The 17,962-nt window shown below is 39.0% G+C and overlaps 1 protein-coding gene across 2 annotated transcripts; it reads right to left on the bottom strand.

Moving 5' to 3' along the window:
* Positions 1-1,122: 1,122 nt before the first annotated feature.
* opn4xb (opsin 4xb) lies at positions 1,123-16,313 on the bottom strand. 2 transcript variants are annotated; one of them, XM_052096164.1, is made up of 9 exons: positions 15,980-16,313; positions 11,944-12,077; positions 11,587-11,790; positions 10,748-10,919; positions 10,516-10,656; positions 6,851-6,958; positions 4,080-4,251; positions 2,026-2,145; positions 1,123-1,385 (listed from the first exon to the last, which is right to left on the bottom strand). In XM_052096164.1, the coding sequence occupies exons 1-9, from the start codon at positions 16,111-16,113 to the stop codon at positions 1,218-1,220; spliced, it is 1,353 nt and encodes a 450-aa protein (XP_051952124.1). In that variant the 5' UTR covers positions 16,114-16,313; the 3' UTR covers positions 1,123-1,217. The 2 variants fall into 2 exon arrangements, with proteins under 2 accessions (XP_051952124.1, XP_051952135.1); XM_052096175.1 differs by lacking the exon at positions 6,851-6,958.
* Between the last annotated feature and the right edge of the window lie 1,649 nt (positions 16,314-17,962).

Here is a 17,962-nt window from a genome sequence, read left to right as displayed (position 1 = left end):
GTAAATTGGTATCACCAAACCTTGAAATTGCCTGGGAGATGACAATTGTGTGTGTTTGTCTGAAAAATCTGTTGTGTTTTCTCTACCTAAACTTTGAATAGGCTGCTCTGCCACAAATGGTAAATGGTCTGCACTTATATAGCACCTTTTTAACCTTAACGGTATTCAAAGAGCTTTACGCTGTGAGTCATTCACCCATTCACACACACATTCATACACCAATGGCGGCAGAGCAAGTGCTAGGACCATGCAAGGTGCTAGCCTGCCATTGGGAGCAACTTGGGATTCAGTGTCTAGCCCAAGGAAAATTCAGCATGTGGAGTCGTGTGGGCCGGGATTCAAACCACCAATCCTGTGATTAGTGGCCGACCCGATCTACCAACTGAGCCACCGCAACCACAAATTAAATCACATCATCCCTCACCCCCTTTCTGATGGAAAGACTACGTGATTTAGTTGGCTTCATCTTCATTCTGGCCCATGCCAATAGTTCGTCCAGCCTTTTCAAGAGCCGGTTTGTACATGCAGCAGTCTGGAGCTATATGGTATAAAAAGTATATGGACATTTATGTCACATTTATGAATATATGAATGTCATTGCATTAGATAAAGAAATATTTAACCAAGTAGCATTTAACAAAGGAGAGCAAACTTTTCCAGCATAAAATTTCACAAAAATTTTTTGACGTTTGTTAGGTCTTAAATGATAAAACGATAAATGCACTTTTCAAGTCTAAAATCACAGAGATTTTGGTATAAAAGTTCCATTGGATTAGATTACACTTTATGAGCACAGAAATTTCATCTAAAGTGGTGCAGCACCAATGACAGAAAATGGAAAAACACTTGTAAAATTAAATAAAATATAGAACAAAGGTGTATGATTAGCTACAACACGTCCAAATACTTCTTGGGGCCACTGTATACTGAATGTAGTAAATTTCTTTGACTAGTTTGTTTCTCAGCTTTAACTGACATCTGTATTTATCTCATGACTATTCCCACAACAGCTGTAAAACGTTAATAACAACCACAGTGCTTTCTGGATAAGCTAGTCTTAATTGATAAGACTAAGCAAGTGAAAAAGCCTTTAGAGTTCACATGAGAAATCTTTCCATAGTCTCCAGTCACTCTGCTGGGCAGTTTATGTGTGTGAGGACAAACATTATGTTCCTTGAGTGCTGATGGTGAGATCTAGACTTTTCCTCCATATCTTCTCACAAGTTGCTCTCTGAGGCTGGACTGATGATGATTTTGTGAGCATCAGAGGAGCTGTGGGTCACAGAGTCAGTTTGAACAACCATTGGTGCGGTTGCCATGGCGAGGGATCCAGACACAAGATCACGCTCACATAGGCTGATTGACTCTTTGATCTGGACAGGATGCTACAGAACACCAACACACACAGACAGAAAATATCATTTACAACACTGCTCATACAGTTTAGTGTCAACTTGGTCTCTAATGTTTCTTCTAAAATGACTTAAGAGAAATACAAACAGACACAAATAAGAGTTTTTAGCTATTAAATGATTAATGAGAAATGTTTGAGTATGTATTGAGATCACTGACTGTTGATTGCAGACTTTGGTATTTTGGCAAATCTGAAACGAGTTTGAGACATTATTGTGATTTCTTCTGAAACTCTAGATGAGACACATGTGAGATTACGGGCACATTTTCTAAGGAGAGCAATGTGAGAAGCAGGAGATTTCAGCAAACTATCCATTTGATCTCAATTTAATCTAATTGCTGTCTAGGAAAAACCATTGAGAGATGGTAAAAAGGTTTGGAATGAACATCAAACCTGCTAAAAATTAGACTCTGGACTTAGTTATTAAAATATAGGTGGAGAAGATGGGATGGCAAAAGAATAGCTTTTTATTTACCTGTAGAGCTGATTGGTTGAATGTACACACACCCTTAAATGGACACGCCCCCTTTCTGAATATTTGTTAGGAACTCCATGAAGTCAGTGATGCATATTTAACTCATTCAATATGTTGCGTGTAAATTAAATCTCACCTTCTCCAACATCAGCGAGGAGCATTTTATGATGTTCCTCTGTTTGGAAGAGCCTCTAAATGAAACTTTGGATATACTTGACCTGTTCTCCATCAGGTCCAGCTCCACATCTCCCATTACCTGTAATCTCACACACACATACACACATTATGAGGCACTTACAAGTAAGAGAGAATCAACAGTGTCAACATGAATAAAAATACCAATAGATGAACTGCAATGGTGCACTTAATATTTTTAGTTTATGTTTTGCTATTGGTGTATTGTATAAATCCCCTATTCACAGGTTTATAACCCAAAACTAAATATTTTCTGTAATTTTGTAAGATTAGTCAATTTTACAATTTCTCTCTTGAGAAAAACAAAAATGCCTTGCTCTTGAAGGGATAGTTCACCCAAAAATGAAAATTCCCTAATCTTTTACTCACCCTCATGCAACCCCAGATGTATATGACCCCTTAATTCCACCTGGTATTAAGATGCATTTCGGGTGGTCTGAACACATGTGGTCAGCCCTAAATACAGGACTAAGTGGGGTCTAAAACGTTTTGTGATCGGTTCATAGAAAACACATATGAATGTGGTCAAAAACGCATGTGTCCCCAACGCATGGGATATTTACACAATAACGAGAGCTTCACAGGGCTTCTTTAGTGTGTCTGATATCAACACAGATGACAAGCACGGACACCTGAAGCTCCTTTAATACAGGTAAACCACTAAAATAATTCTGCTTGACATTGCGTATGTGCTTAGATTATATTTCAACCGAATCTGGGAGAACCAGTGCACCATTTTTTTCATGCTTTCTTTGTCTTTTCTGACTTTGTTCTGCTTTATTATCATGCAGTAAAACAATGACACAGTGATTGATGGATGTCATCATGAAACAGAGACCCTCCCCTCCAAATCCGAACACATGTGGTTACAGGAGACACATTTAAACAACCAGGTGTAAACAGCCATGTGTCTCACCTGACCACATGTGATCAGATCACCCAAAACGCATCTTAATACAAGGTGGAAACGGAGCCTATGACTTTCTTGTGGATGGTGATCAGACCTTTGAATCTCAAAAAAATCAAAGACAGTCAGCAAAAACATCATCCATACGACTCTTAATGGCTTCTAAAGTGAAACGATCACTTTTGGTGTGAAAAAGACCAATATTTAAGTACTATTAAACTATCAATCATCGCTTTAAGTCAGCAGCAGTATGTGCATTCACAAGAGGTCGGAGTTCATACGGGGGCGGGGTGGTTCGCTGTCCTTTTCTGCATATCGCGGCACCGTTTTGTGCTCCGTTCTGCATGACGCGGCGGACATTCGGCACGTTTCGCGGCCGACCCACCGGCCCGCTCGGTTCGCCCGTTGGCCAGTGCGGCACGGATCGGCCCCAAAGTGCGGCGGCCCACCGGGAAAATGCCCGGTATGCCAGATTGCCTATCCAGCCCTGATTGTGAGTACATACAGATCTAAACCAAAACCAATGCAGCTTCTGTACAGCGTTCCTCCTACTCAGTTGTAAACGAAGATGCCTTCCAGGTGTGTCGCATGTGTGTCTGTTAGCATGAACATAGCGATTATGTGACACTCGCGTACTGCTGCAGACTGGAAGTGATCATTTATAGTTAAAAAGCACATAAATATTTATCATTTTCACAGTAAAAGTGATTGTTTCACTTTAGAGGACATTAATTTAACCAGTGGAGTCGTATGGGTGACGTTTATGCTGACTGATTTTTGGAGCTTCAAAGGTCGAATCACCATCCACTTGAATTTTAAGGACCTACTGAGCTAAGATATTTTTATATTTTTCTTCAAATGTGTTCTGCTGAAGAAAGAAAGTCATATACATCTGGGATGGCATGAGGGTGAGTAAATGATGAGAGAATTGTCATTTTTGGGTGAACTATCCCTTTAATCAAACCAAGACCAAGATTTTAGAATCGTAGCGTTGGTAAGGTTGTTTGCTTTTGGACCCTTTCTCTTGGTCTGGTTGAGATCATTTGACTACATTTATCATATGAGAACACAAGGCTATTGTACTGTACCATAATACAGGAGTTGCCTTTGGTTGTGTGGAGTTTGTTTTTGGAGACAGAAGACTGTCTGCTCATACTGGTGTCCTGAACTGATATGTCACTGTTAGTGGAGGAAGAGAGACAGTCCTTCTGAGAGCGAGACAGGCAGGATAAACCAGGTATCTTCTCTGCTAATGTGGCTCTGCAGAGAGACAGATGAATAGTTGTATTGATAAAAAATTGGGGATTTTCTGTACATGGTTCACACACCTTTTGACCAACAAATGTCCATGATTTTCCAGTTAGTCAATATTGGATAAAGATTTAGATTTGTTTAATCATTTTATCACAAAGAGCTGAGCACAACAAAAATAATTAGATTAGGACTAAGACTTTTTATGACTTAATACATTTTTATCACTTGTTCAGGCCTGGAAATCTCAATATAAAAACTTGACCTGTTTATTAGTGAAACTAATAAAGTTGCAGAATTAATTCATAATTACACAACTACTTATATAGTTGTGATTTGTTTATGGTGCCTTGTTTATTTGTATTTGTTATATAGAAGGATAAATTAACTATTATTTAGTGTATTTTTATTTATTTATTTATTTGACATATTAACAATAAAATAACAAAGCAAGAATACAAAATAGAAAAGAGATATGCAGGAAGTGTTAGAATCCCTTGTGGACCTCACCTTTTCGAAAACAAACATTTAACTAATATATATATATATATACATACATTGGCGACCAAAAGTTTGGAATAATTGAAACTTTTATTCACCAAAGTGGTATTCAACTGATCACAATGTATAGTCAGGACATTAATAACATGAAAAATTACTATTAAAATTTGAAAGAAATGTTCAGAACTTCTTAAACTGCTTCAAATATTTCTCGTCAAAAAATCCTCCACGTGCAGCAATGACAGATTTGCAGATCCTTGTTATTCTAGCTGTCAGTTTGTCCAGATACTCAGGTGACCTTTCACCCCACACTTCCTGTAGCACTTCCTATAGATGTGGCTGTCTTGTCGGGCACTTCTCACGCACCTTACAGTCTAACTGATCCCACAAAAGCTCAGTGGGGTTAAGATCCATAACACTCTTTTCCAATTATCTGTTGTCCAATGTCTGTGTTTCTTTGCCCACTCTAAACTTTTGTTTTTGTTTTTCTGTTTCAAAAGTGTCTTTGTCTTTGCATTTCTTCCCATAAGGCCTCCTGAGTCTTCTCTTTACTGTTGTACATGAAACTGGTGTTGAGCGGGTAGAATTCAATGAAGCTGTCAGCGGAGGACATGTGAGGCGTCTATTTCTCAAACTAGAGACTCTGATGTACTTATCCTCTTGTTTAGTTGCACATCTGGCCTTCCACATCTCATTCTGTCCTTGTTAGAGACAGTTGTTATTTGTCTTTGAAGACTGTAGTGTACACCTTTGTATGAAATCTTCAGTTTTCTGGCAATTTCAAGCATTGTATAGCCTTCATTCCTCAAAACAATGATTGACTGATGAGTTTCTAGAGAAAGCTGTTTCTTTTTTGCAATTTTTGGCCTAATATTGACCTTAAGACATGCCAGTCTATTGCACACTGTGGCAACTCAAAAACAAACAAAAAGACAATGTTAAGCTTCATTTAACAAACCAAATAGCTCCCAACTGTGTTTGATATAATGGCAAGTGATTTTCTTGTACCAAATGATCAATTTAGCATGATTACTCAATGATAAGGTGTTGGAGTGATGGTTGCTGGAAATGGGACTTGTCTAGATTTATTTTCAAATAGTGATGGTGCTGTATTTACATCAGTAATGTCCTGACTATACTTTGTGATCAGTTGAATGCCACTTTGGTGAATTAAAAGAACAATTTCCTTCCGAAACAGCAAAATCTGTACATTATTCCAAACTTTTGGCCATCAGTGTATATATATATATATATATATATGGAGGATTGGTTATGATCTGGGGGTGCTTCAGCAAGCTTGTAATTCGGCAGATTCGTCTTTGTGAAGGACGCATGAATCAAGCCACATACAAGGTTATCGTAGAAGAAAACTTGCTTTTTGCTCTGACAATGTTCCCCAACTCTGAGGATTGTTTATTCCAGCAGGACAATGCTCCATGCCACACAGTCAGGTCGTTCAATGTGTGGATGGAGGACCACCAGATCAAGACACTGTCATGTCCAGCACAATCTCCAGACCTGAACCCCATTAAAAACCATCAAACAAATCCGAGCTGCTTGGATTTTTGCGCCATATACTGTATATACAGTATAAGAAAGAAAAGTAAAAAATTCAACAAAAATAAAAAAAACATATCAATTACATAAAAAACACATTCGATCAAAAGTAAAATAATAAAGAAATAGTCATGAGATTTAAAGGAAAAAAACTACTTAAACAGGGACTCGGAGAGGTTTTGTGAGAGTAAAAGATTTACAGAGTGACTGGGTTTGTAAATACATTTGCACGATTGTGTAAATTGGTAGTGTGCAAATTTTTATTTCATTTATTTATTTTTTATCAACATTAATTATCTGAATGTATACAAGGAAAGTGTATAATTCTTTGACGTTTTCTGATCAACTTTTAAATTTGTCACTTATATAGTCCAAATGGGACAAAAGTTTTTATCTTTATTTTTAACTTTAATGTACAAATAGTTCATGTTGTCTCTCTATTAATCTGAAATCATAAAAACAGTATGCATAAAAATTATTCAATAACTATTTTTTTAACCTATTTTCACATATTTTTGCTCGAAGCGTGCATGTTTGATGTTTAATTTACCGATATTTGGTGTGAACTATTGCATATATGAAAGGGTTGTAGATGGCAGATGATTTGGCGATGACCGCAGGCAGTGTTTTTGAGTAGGGGTTGAGAATGTTTGCATGCCTGAGAAAAGAGTAGACAAAACAGACAAAATTCAAATATAGGTTACACTTAAACACATGTAGGTCACTGAGAAAGCGCAGCAAGGAAGCAGTGCAACACTGCATTCAGGCATAGAGACAGATTAGGATGTTTTCTAATCACTTCTTCTCACAGCTGTACAGAGATTAACAGATAATAGAGTTCCACACACACACAAGTAAAGACACAATAACAAGAGGGATATACATTGAAAAGTGCCAGATAAACAGTAATCAGGGGATTTGCAGATAACATTTGCGATATATGAAGATTAGTACATACTATTTATAACGGGGCAATAACGGTGGAAACGTTCAAAAGCTTTGTTGTTGTCAAAACTTTAAGGTATGTGTCAATACATAAATTCACTTCCGAAAATAAAAATACCTTGAGAAATACCCACTGGAGCAAAAAAGTGTGACGACTAGCCCAGGTCCTCCCTATATCTCAATGACATTTCATACTCAAAATTTCATACTTTGTTAGAAACATCATACTTCAATTTTTTGGGGCAAAAACCTTTTAGATTTTTCAGTCAAAATTAGCTTTTTGACCTGAAAGGAAAGAACATGTTTTGCCAACAGGACAAATAACAACAAAGTAGTACACTGGACACGGGGCTTACACAAGTGAGCTGTTGTTTTGGCTCGCATCACATGGTCAAAATATCTGTACTAAACCATCATTTTACAGAGCATGTATGGTCACGTACTTATGTGCTATTATTTGAGCATAGTCTGAGACAAAACCATGCAAGGTTTACTTTTATCGTGGGAAACCAAATTTCGGAAAATGTCCCCTATACATTTTTAGACAAATCTGTTGCCAGCATTGAGCTAAATTTGACAACATTTTTCTTTGGGTATATTTGGGATGTCCTCATCTGTAAAAATGACATGATGTTAAAGTTAAAGGTACACTGCAGAATTCTAGGCTCTATCAACATAAAATTGCAAGAATTAATTTTTATATATATATATATATATATATATACACACTCACCCAGAGCCATATAGAGAGAGAGTTGCGACAACTCCATTGATCCCAATGGAACGTTTTTTTACAGCAATGGCGGCTCGTGGAGCCTCTCAATAGTTCCCGGAAGTAGCAGCAAACACATGCCGCGCCGTAGAGATGCAGCAGAACAAACCGTTTGCGACGCACTTTTAAAAGGTGAGACGTTTAAAGAATAATATTATCTTATTCTGTATATTATCAGTACATCTAAATAAAAATAACTTGTAAATTAAAACCTTATAGTTGAGTATTACTCATTAAATTAGGAGATAAGGGATGTTATCGGATAACTAACAGATTAGGCAAGGATTGGAGCTGGATAAAGTTAGTAACGGACACCCTTATTAATTGTAAAATCTGTTCTCTTGTTATTACTAAAAAAAGTAATATCGTAATATATTATTACAATTTAAAATAACTGTTTTCTATTTTAATGTATTTTAAAATGTAATTTACTCCTGTGATGCCAAGCTGAATTTTCAGCCTCATTACTTTTGAACGGCAGTTTATATACGAGTATGCTTAAGTTGTTTTAAAGCTGAATATATTGTATGAATAAGTATTGTAAGAATTATACATTAGATATATAATATTTATAATACATAAATAATTATATTACTATATATAGAATTGCAAACAATAAGCTTCATTTCACTAAATTTTACATTTACGTAACTGCTGCTAATAGTTAATAGTTCATTGACCCATTGTGTGGTGCGAGCTGGAAATCACCTGTCACCAGCCTATCTCTGTACTATCTGAAAAGTCATAAATATGACATTAGTTACCATGAGATTAGTGAAAACAATGAACATGAGGTAACATAAAAAGGCAACAGAAACCCTAGCCTGAAATAAATTGAGGCAAATAACGGTAAGCGAACACTAATCCTCAAATATTAGCTGATTTGATCTTTAAAAAAACAACATCGCTGTAACAACATACTCATGCTACATACATGTCGGTGTGTTACATAAATATATAAAATAAATGCATTTATTGACTACTAATTACCAGAAATCGCAGTTCTGTCACTCTACTCTAACAGTTTGGAATGACCGCAAAAGCACTTCCTGGAACTATCTGAAGTCTACGTGAATCACGTGACGATCAAGCATTTAGAACTTCCGTTGTCGCAACTCTCCTTTATATGGCTCTGCACTCACCTAAAGGATTATTAGGAACACCTGTTCAATTTCTCATTAATGCAATTATCTAATCAACCAATCACATGGCAGATGCTTCAATGCATTTAGGGGTGTGGTCCTGGTCAAGACAATCTCCTGAACTCCAAACTGAATGTCAGAATGGGAAAGAAAGGTGATTTAAGCAATTTTGAGCGTGGTATGGTTGTTGGTGCCAGACGGGCCGGTCTGAGTATTTCACAATCTGCTCAGTTACTGGGATTTTCACGCACAACCATTTCTAGGGTTTACAAGGAATGGTGTGAAAAGGGAAAAACATCCAGTATGTGGCAGTCCTGTAGGCGAAAATGCCTTGTTGATTCTAGAGGTCAGAGGAGAATGGGCCGACTGATTCAAGCTGATAGAAGAGCAACTTTGCCTGAAATAACCACTCGTTACAACCGAGGTATGCAGCAAAGCATTTGTGAAGCCACAACACGCACAACCTTGAGGCGGATGGGCTACAACAGCAGAAGACCCCACCGGGTACCACTCATCTCCACTATAATAGGAAAAAGTGGCTACAATTTGCAAGAGCTCACCAAAATTGGACAGTTGAAGACTGGAAAAATGTTGCCTGGTCTGATGAGTCTCGATTTCTGTTGAGACATTCAGATGGTAGAGTCAGAATTTGGCGTAAACAGAATGAGAACATGGATCCATCGTGCCTTGTTACCACTGTGCAGGCTGGTGGTGGTGGTGTAATGGTGTGGGGGATGTTTTCTTGGCATACTTTAGGCCCCTTAGTGCCAATTGGGCATCGTTTAAATGCCACGGCCTACCTGAGCATTGTTTCTGACCATGTCCATCCCTTTATGGCCACCATGTACCCATCCTCTGATGGCTACTTCCAGCAGGATAATGCACCATGTCACAAAGCTTAAATCATTTCAAATTGGTTTCTTGAACATGACAATGAGTTCACTGTACTAAAATGGCCCCCACATTCACCAGATCTCAACCCAATAGAGCATCTTTGGGATGTGGTGGAACGGGAGCTTCGTGCCCTGGATGTGCATCCCACAAATCTCCATCAACTGCAAGATGCTATCCTATCAATATGGGCCAACATTTCTAAAGAATGCTTTCAGCACCTTGTTGAATCAATGCCACGTAGAATTAAGGCAGTTCTGAAGGCGAAAGGGGGTCAAACACAGTATTAGTATGGTGTTCCTAATAATCCTTTAGGTGAGTGTATATATATAATTATTTTTTTTGTTATTTTTTTTGTGTTTGTTTCAAACAGTGTTGGTTTTGGTTAGTTTATAGTAATTATAGTCAATTGTATATATAAAACATTTGAAGTCTATGGTGTGTGTGTGTGCGCTCAGCACTTACCCTGCCCAGGCGATGAGGGTGACGCATGCGTAAGGTGCCCAGGACAGGACATACACCACGATGATCACTGCTGCTATTTTAGCCAGTCTCCATTCACTCCTCATTGACTGCTGCTTCACTGAGTTCAGCCTTTCCAGATCTCTAAACACAAAACATAATATACAGTCACAATCACATTTCAATGAGCTCTCATTAAACTGAAGACACTGGAAGCAACATGAGGACCACAGACCTGCTGGCCTGTCGTACAGAGAGGAACATGAAAAGGTAACAGAAAAGGATGATGGCCAGCGGAATGAAGAAGACAAAACAGCAGAGCATCATGGTGTAACTCCTGTTGGCCGGAGATGGTGACGTGTAGTCCCATGTGCATGATGTCATCAAACCTTCAGGGATGTAGGAACCTGAAAGCATTTACATGAGCCATGCACATGTACATTAAATAAGCATGATGCTGTTTATTTCACTTATTACACTTATTAAAGGGTTAAAACTTGTATTGCAACCTGGGGTTAAAGAAAGAGTTCACACAAAGTTCATTATTTTCTCACACTTGAGAAAAGTAACGCATCTTTACTTTACACATACTGTGGACTAATGGCCAAAAATGTGTATAATTTTTTCAGAACACCCCAAGAACAAGCAAAGATCCTCCCCTGAAAGTCTTTTACACTCGTGTTAATATTTCGACCACATTACCTCTAGGTGGTGCTTATTTGCGATGCGGATGTTTTCAGGCATTGTTATTTTGTGTAACATAAATGCAGAAATGATGGTTATCTATGAAAAGTTCAGATTCTAAGCATTTTAAGAGGAAACTTTTTTCGTGACATAGCGCCCCCTTTTGGACTGACCAAAACTAGCTCGAAAGCTGTGCTCCATATGAACTGTAGCATGGAAAAGAGCTGCGTAAAGATTCTTCAGATATTCTCCTTTATTGTTACACTACATAAAGAAAAGCATACAGGTTTGATATGAAAATAAGGTTGAGAAAATAATGACAGACATTTTTTGGGTGAACTATCCCTTTAAGTAACTTTTTATTGAATTATTGAATTATTGAAATCTTACTCCAGCCAATCAGAGGTGCGAGGCTCCAGGCCAGCGAGTAGAGCCAGATGCACAGGATTGCAAGAGAGGTTCTGCTTTTGGAGTTCGATTGAATGGTCTGCAGCGGTCTGGTTATGACCAGGTAACGATCAATAGAGATTGCCAACAGGTTTATCATAGAGGTGACGCCAAACAGAGCACCACAGAATGCGTATATTTTACATCCTGTGGACACAAAGTCAGATTAAACCTGCTGCAATGTTCAATATCGTTTGTGAACATACTGTATATTTCAGACAAGAAATTAAGTCTACTTTAGAGCACAACAAATGTAAGCCTATTTATTTTTAAATAAATACTAAAAACTGATCATGTTACCCAGTTCTCCAAACATCCACTCTCTATAAAGGCAGTTTATGAAGAAGACTGGAGATTGCGTGATCGCCATGAGGAAATCACTGACTGCCAGGTTCATTATGAAATAATTTGGCAGGTTCCGCAACTTTTTATTACTGTAATAAAGAAAAGCACATTTATTTCTTATTACAAGACATTCCTTATTCAACCTTGCACTTGTAAATCAAGTTTAATTGTCCCACCGTTAGAGTTGTAAAAAAACCCAGCAAGAACATAATTTACAATTCTGCTATGTCATTCACCAAAAAAAGTACTAAAAAGTACCATGGTCATCATCTTAGGCCTGTGGTTAACACACATTATGTGTTTCTTCTACTGTTGTAATTCAGTACCTTCTGCACTTCTGTGGAGTTCAAAAAAGTAAAGCCTCGTTAAAAATGTTTTCACACTAGGTAATTTTGTTTTGTCAATTAATATTGTGTAACCGGTCCTGTTTCACCCGCTCTGCGTGGGATTCGAACTGGCGTCTCCAGCATGGGATGTGGCGCGCTAACGAGAAGACTAGTGTCAGTCGCTAGTGCACCTCTTTGGCCAGGGGAGTAAGGTTTACAAACTGCACAGCTACCTACCAGCTGGATCATGTTACACTCACCCCCTTAAACCTCCCATCTGGGTCACGGCACCACTGTAACCGGTCCTGTTCGAACCGCGTTGGATTCGAACCGCTCGGGTTGCACGGGATGCGTGCATCCTAACGAGGAGGCTAAAGGCTACAGCATCTAGCGTCAGCTGCTAGTGCGCCTCTTTAGGCCAGGAGAGTGAGATTTCTACACTGCAAAGCTACAGTGCATACCAGCTGGCTCCCGTTATACTCACCCCCCTAAACCTCACTCCCATCTGGGTCACGGCACCACTGCAACCGATCCTGTTCAAACCGCGTTGGATTCGAACCGCTCGGGATGCACTGGATGCGGGCGCGCTAACGAGGAGGCTAAAGGCTACAGCCTCTAGCGTCAGTTGCTAGTGCGCCTCTTGAGGCCAGGAGAGTGAGGTTTATACACTGCAAAGCTACAGTGCATACCAGCTGGCTCCCATTATACTCACCCCCCCTAAACCTCACTCCCATCTGGGTCACGGCACCACTGTAATCGGTCCTGCTCGAACAGCTCCGAGCGGGATTCAAACCGGTGTCTCTAGCATGGGATGCAGGCGTGCTAACAATGAGGCTAAAGGCTACAGTCACTAGCATAAGTTGCTAGTGCGCCTCTTGAGGTCAGGGGAATGAGGTTTACACACTGTACAGCTATCTACCAGCTGGCTCGTATTTCATCTTAAGTGTGCTCTACACTTAGTCAACAAGTATACAACTTTTTTATTTTTTATTGAAGGGCAGAAGTGTGGTGGGGAAATGGTTTACTGTATGTTTATTTCACTCTGTGTTCAGATTATTATAGTTTTAATCATGTAAAATTCTTATTTTTATGATACATTTTCATAGTTTAGTATTGAATGTCTGGATCTGGAACAAGGCAAAATCAGTCATATCTATACCTACTGTAAATTGAATATGAAAAGTACCAGAAATAAATGATGAATGTCTGGTAAAAGAGTTTCCAATTCAGTTTTAATGAGAACTTCATGCAACAAATAAAAGAAAGTTGAAATCTGCCTGAAGTTGAAGAAACACCTAATTACAGTGCCAGTTGAAAATACTGTTATCATAAATCAGACTAAAGCACATATTCACCAACACTCATTCATAATAGACACAAGTGTTGCTAGAGAACCCACAATCATGTGATAAGAAACATTTCATTGATATCAATTATACTGTACACCTCTTATGGCTAGAGGTGAAATTCTGATAATAGCAAGAAAAGATAAATGAGTTTTTTGGCAAAGCAGGAGTCAAATCTGTTCATCAATCAGATCAAAAGAGCCGTTGCTGTTCTTTCCATTGATGGTGCTGCAGTTATAAGAATTTCCAGCATTCATGGAAGAACAATCAATTTTCTTCCACTCAACAGAAGCCTATGATTACAGCATTTGCATCCATTTATGGCAATGCGTCAACTTGTTCTCCACACCTCATTCACAATTAGTTTTATCTCTATAGCACCAATGGCCTATTCTGAACACAAATAAAGAACCATTATGGAAAATGAGGATTAGGGATGTCCTACAGGGGTTTTCATGTGTGTAACTTTAATCTCAGCAAATGGGTAGAGTAAAAGTAAAACAGGATATTTTTCCCCCCTAGTGTTTCAGTGACTGCTCTAGTTTTTGTTCACTGACCCAATTCACTAAAACAATTAAAGTCAAAATCATAAACGAGTCATAGAGGGATTTATCCAACAGCTGGGGGAGACAATCTGTCGAAAAATTAACAGTGAAACTGTTTCACATTTTCAAACTTTGTTTAAATATCATTGATTTTACAGTGTGTAACTCCAGGGTGACAAAATGCATTTAAATATTATGAAATGTTTTAATGCATTTAGCTCTTTGTTATATGGAAATAGAATAAATTAATATGAATGAATGCAAACAGAGAGAGCTTATAATGGACTTATCTACCCCAACAAAACATAGCAAAGGATACGAGGATGTGTAGTTTTCATAATAGCCTATTTGTTGTTGATTATTATTTTGTAGTTTTAATATATTTATTCTGTTTATAATAAACCATTTAAATAAGAATACATTTAATATTTACATATACATGATAAAAAATATTATTTTTATGTTTACCAGAACGTTAAGTAAATACAATGGATAGTAAACATGAAATACTTTTGCACACTTCATACAGTGTTGGGTGTAATCTGATTACAAATGAAATGGTTACTTTGAGTTACTTTTTAGTACACAAAAGAAGTGTACTGCATTACATTTAAAATTCTTGTAATCAGATTCAAATGACAGACTTGTATAATAATGTAATTACATTTATGTACATTACTATGGTTAATAAAATAAAATATTTAAAAATAATAATATAAAATAATTAAGTTAGTTTGGGGGGACCTGGGTAGCTCAGCGAGTAAAGACGATGACTACCACCCCGAGTTCGAATTCAGGGCATGCTGATTGACTCCAGCCAGGTCTCCTAAGAAACCAAGTTGGCCCGGTTGCTAGGTAGGGTAGAGTCACATGGGGTAACCTCCTTGTAGTCGCTATAATATGGTTCTCGCTATCGGTGGGGCGCGTGGTAAGTGGTGCGTGGATGTCGCGGAGAATAGCGTGAAGCCTCCACATGCGCTATGTTTCTGCGGTAACGTGCTCAACAAGCCACGTTATAAGATGTGTGGATTGACAGTCTCAGATGTGGAGGCAACTGAGATTCGTCCTCCGCCACACGGATTGAGTCACTACGCCATCATGAAGACTTAGAGCGCATTGGGAATTGGGCATTCAAAATTGGGGAGAAAAAATTATTCAATAAATAAATATAGTATGTACATCTGTTTGCATTTCTGTGACAGCTGAAAAGCATGAACAAGGAGGATATATATATAGACATTATTTTGAATTTGTTGATCGGAAAAGCGTTTTAGAAAGTAAGCGAAAAGTAAAGTCATAAGTAATGTGATTACTTTAAATAAGTAACCTCTAAAGTAATCCGATTATAATTTTAAAGAATTAGCCATTTCTAGTGGATTACATGTTTAAAGTAACTTACCCAACATTGACTTCTAAAATTAATTTGTCACACCGCAAATATTTTGTAATTTTCTGTTGTGTAGGCTAAAAGCTGATTAAAAGTAAACAACTTCAAAGAATATTCGTAGATGTACACTTTTTCTAATACATTCATATACATTTTAACCTAAAATATTGGTAATAATAAAAAGTCCATGCAAGGTCATGCAAATTGTATCAAACTCAAAATGTACAATTCATTAATATGTTTGTTAATGTAGTAAATGAAAATTATTATAAAGCGTTACAAAATTAAAAAACTAAACTTCTGACATCACACAACAGGTTTAGTTCCAACACAGCATATAACTGCACCGGCTGGAAAACAACACACTCCAGAACGGAGTACTCATACCTGTAGAAAGCGAACATGACCAGTGCGTTGCCTGTAACCCCCAAAGTGCCGATGATGAGGATGAGGCAGGCGATGATGTAATGCACGTGATCGGGGATATCCAATCTTTTGTTAATCTGCCATTGGGGCTCCATCACCAAACAACAAAAACAATCACTGAAAGAATCACACTCAAACAAACCAAACCTGACCGCAGACTGTGTCTTGGTCACTGTCTTCTAAATCCTCCATCATTTCCCTTCTGTCTTTCTCTCTCTGTGTCTCTATCTGTCCTAAATAGGAGTTTGTGTAAAACCTGAAGTTATTCACAGTCAGTAACAGCAACAGACGGACACACAGCGACCAACTTGTCTGAACAGATTGTTTGAGTCAGATGACAGCAGAAGCAGCCCACTGGGCATTATCTATCCGTTTATCCGCCCACCCATCCTTCATTCTGTGTCTTCATATTGATCTAATGCTCATCTCATTTGCGCATCTTACAGAGAAGAGAAGAGGAGAGGAGAGGGGAGAGGAGGAGAGGAGAGGGGAGAAGGGAAGAGGAGGAGAGGAGAGGGCAGGGGAGGGGAGGGGAGAGGAGAGAAGAGAAGAGAAGAGAAGAGAAGAGAAGAGAAGAGAAGAGAAGAGAAGAGGAGGAGGGGAGGGGAGGGGAGAAGAGAAGAGGAGAGGGGAGGGGAGGAGAGGGGAGAAGAGAGGAGGAGAGGAGGGAGAGAGGGAGGGGAGGAGAGGAGAGGAGAGGAGAGAGGAGGAGAGGAGAGAGGAGAGGAGAGGAGGAGAGGAGAGAAGAGAAGAGAAGAGAAGAGGAGAGGAGGAGAGGAGAGGAGAGAGAGGAGAGGAGAGAGAGGAGGAGAGGAGAGAGAGAGGAGAGGAGAGAAGAGGAGAGAGGAGAGAGGAGAGAAGAGGAGAGAAGAGGAGAGAGGAGAGAGAGAAGAGGAGAAGAGGAGAGAAGAGAGAAGAGGAGAGAAGAGAAGAGAAGAGGAGAGAGAAGAGAAGAGAAGAGAAGAGGAGAGAAGAGAAGAGGAGAGAGAGAGGAGAGAAGAGAAGAGGAGAGAAGAGGAGAGAAGAGAAGAGGAGAGAAGAGAAGAGAAGAGGAGAGAGAGAGAAGAGAAGAGAAGAGAAGAGGAGAAGAGAAGAGGAGAGAAGAGAAGAGAAGAGGAGAGAGAAGAGAAGAGAAGAGGAGAAGAGAGGAGAGAAGAGAAGAGGAGAGAGAGAGGAGAGAGAAGAGGAGAGGAGAGAAGAGGAGAGAAGAGAAGAGGAGAGAGAGAGAGAGAGAGGAGAGAAGAGAAGAGGGAGAGGAGGAGAGGAGAGGAGAGGAGAAGAGGAGAGAAGAGGGGAGAGGAGAGGAGAGGAGAGAAGAGGAGAGGAGAGAAGAGAAGAGAAGAGAAGAGAAGAGAAGAGAAGAGAAGAGAAGAGAAGAGGAGAGGAGAGAAGGGAAGAGGAGAAGAGGAGGAGAGGAGAGGAGAAGAGGAGAGAAGAGGGGAGAGGAGGGAGAGGAGAGAAGAGAAGAGAAGAGAAGAGGAGAGAAGAGAAGGGGAGAGAAGAGAAGAGAAGAGAAGAGGAGAGGAGAGGAGAGGAGAGAAATAGGGATGTCATATACGTTACAGACTCTTTCATCACTAATGTGTCATGAGGTCTGTAATGGATGTGAGGTCATTTGTCAGCAGGTCGGCGGGTGAGTGTGACAGAAGGAGATTCAGAGAGAATCCTGATTTGAACATAAAAGACAGCAGTAATTCATGCTCCCCTGAGCTATAAGATAATCAGGAATGTTTGACATCAAACGTTACAAGTGTGGTTTGTGGCAAAGTTTCTGTGACTGTCAACCTGAACAGAGTCAATTTAGTAGGACACCCGTAGATGTTAGCACAATCCACAGAGCAAATTCTTTTAAAAAGTCCTTTTGAACAGGCATCTGTATCTTTAAAGGGGTCATATAATGCCATTTTTTGTACAAGTTAATATGAATCTTTAGGGTCTAAATGA

Source organism: Xyrauchen texanus, chromosome 3 (assembly GCF_025860055.1).
Source record: "Xyrauchen texanus isolate HMW12.3.18 chromosome 3, RBS_HiC_50CHRs, whole genome shotgun sequence".
Classification (NCBI taxonomy): Eukaryota; Metazoa; Chordata; class Actinopteri; order Cypriniformes; family Catostomidae; genus Xyrauchen; species Xyrauchen texanus.
This window is presented reverse-complemented; position numbering and strand designations above follow the sequence as displayed.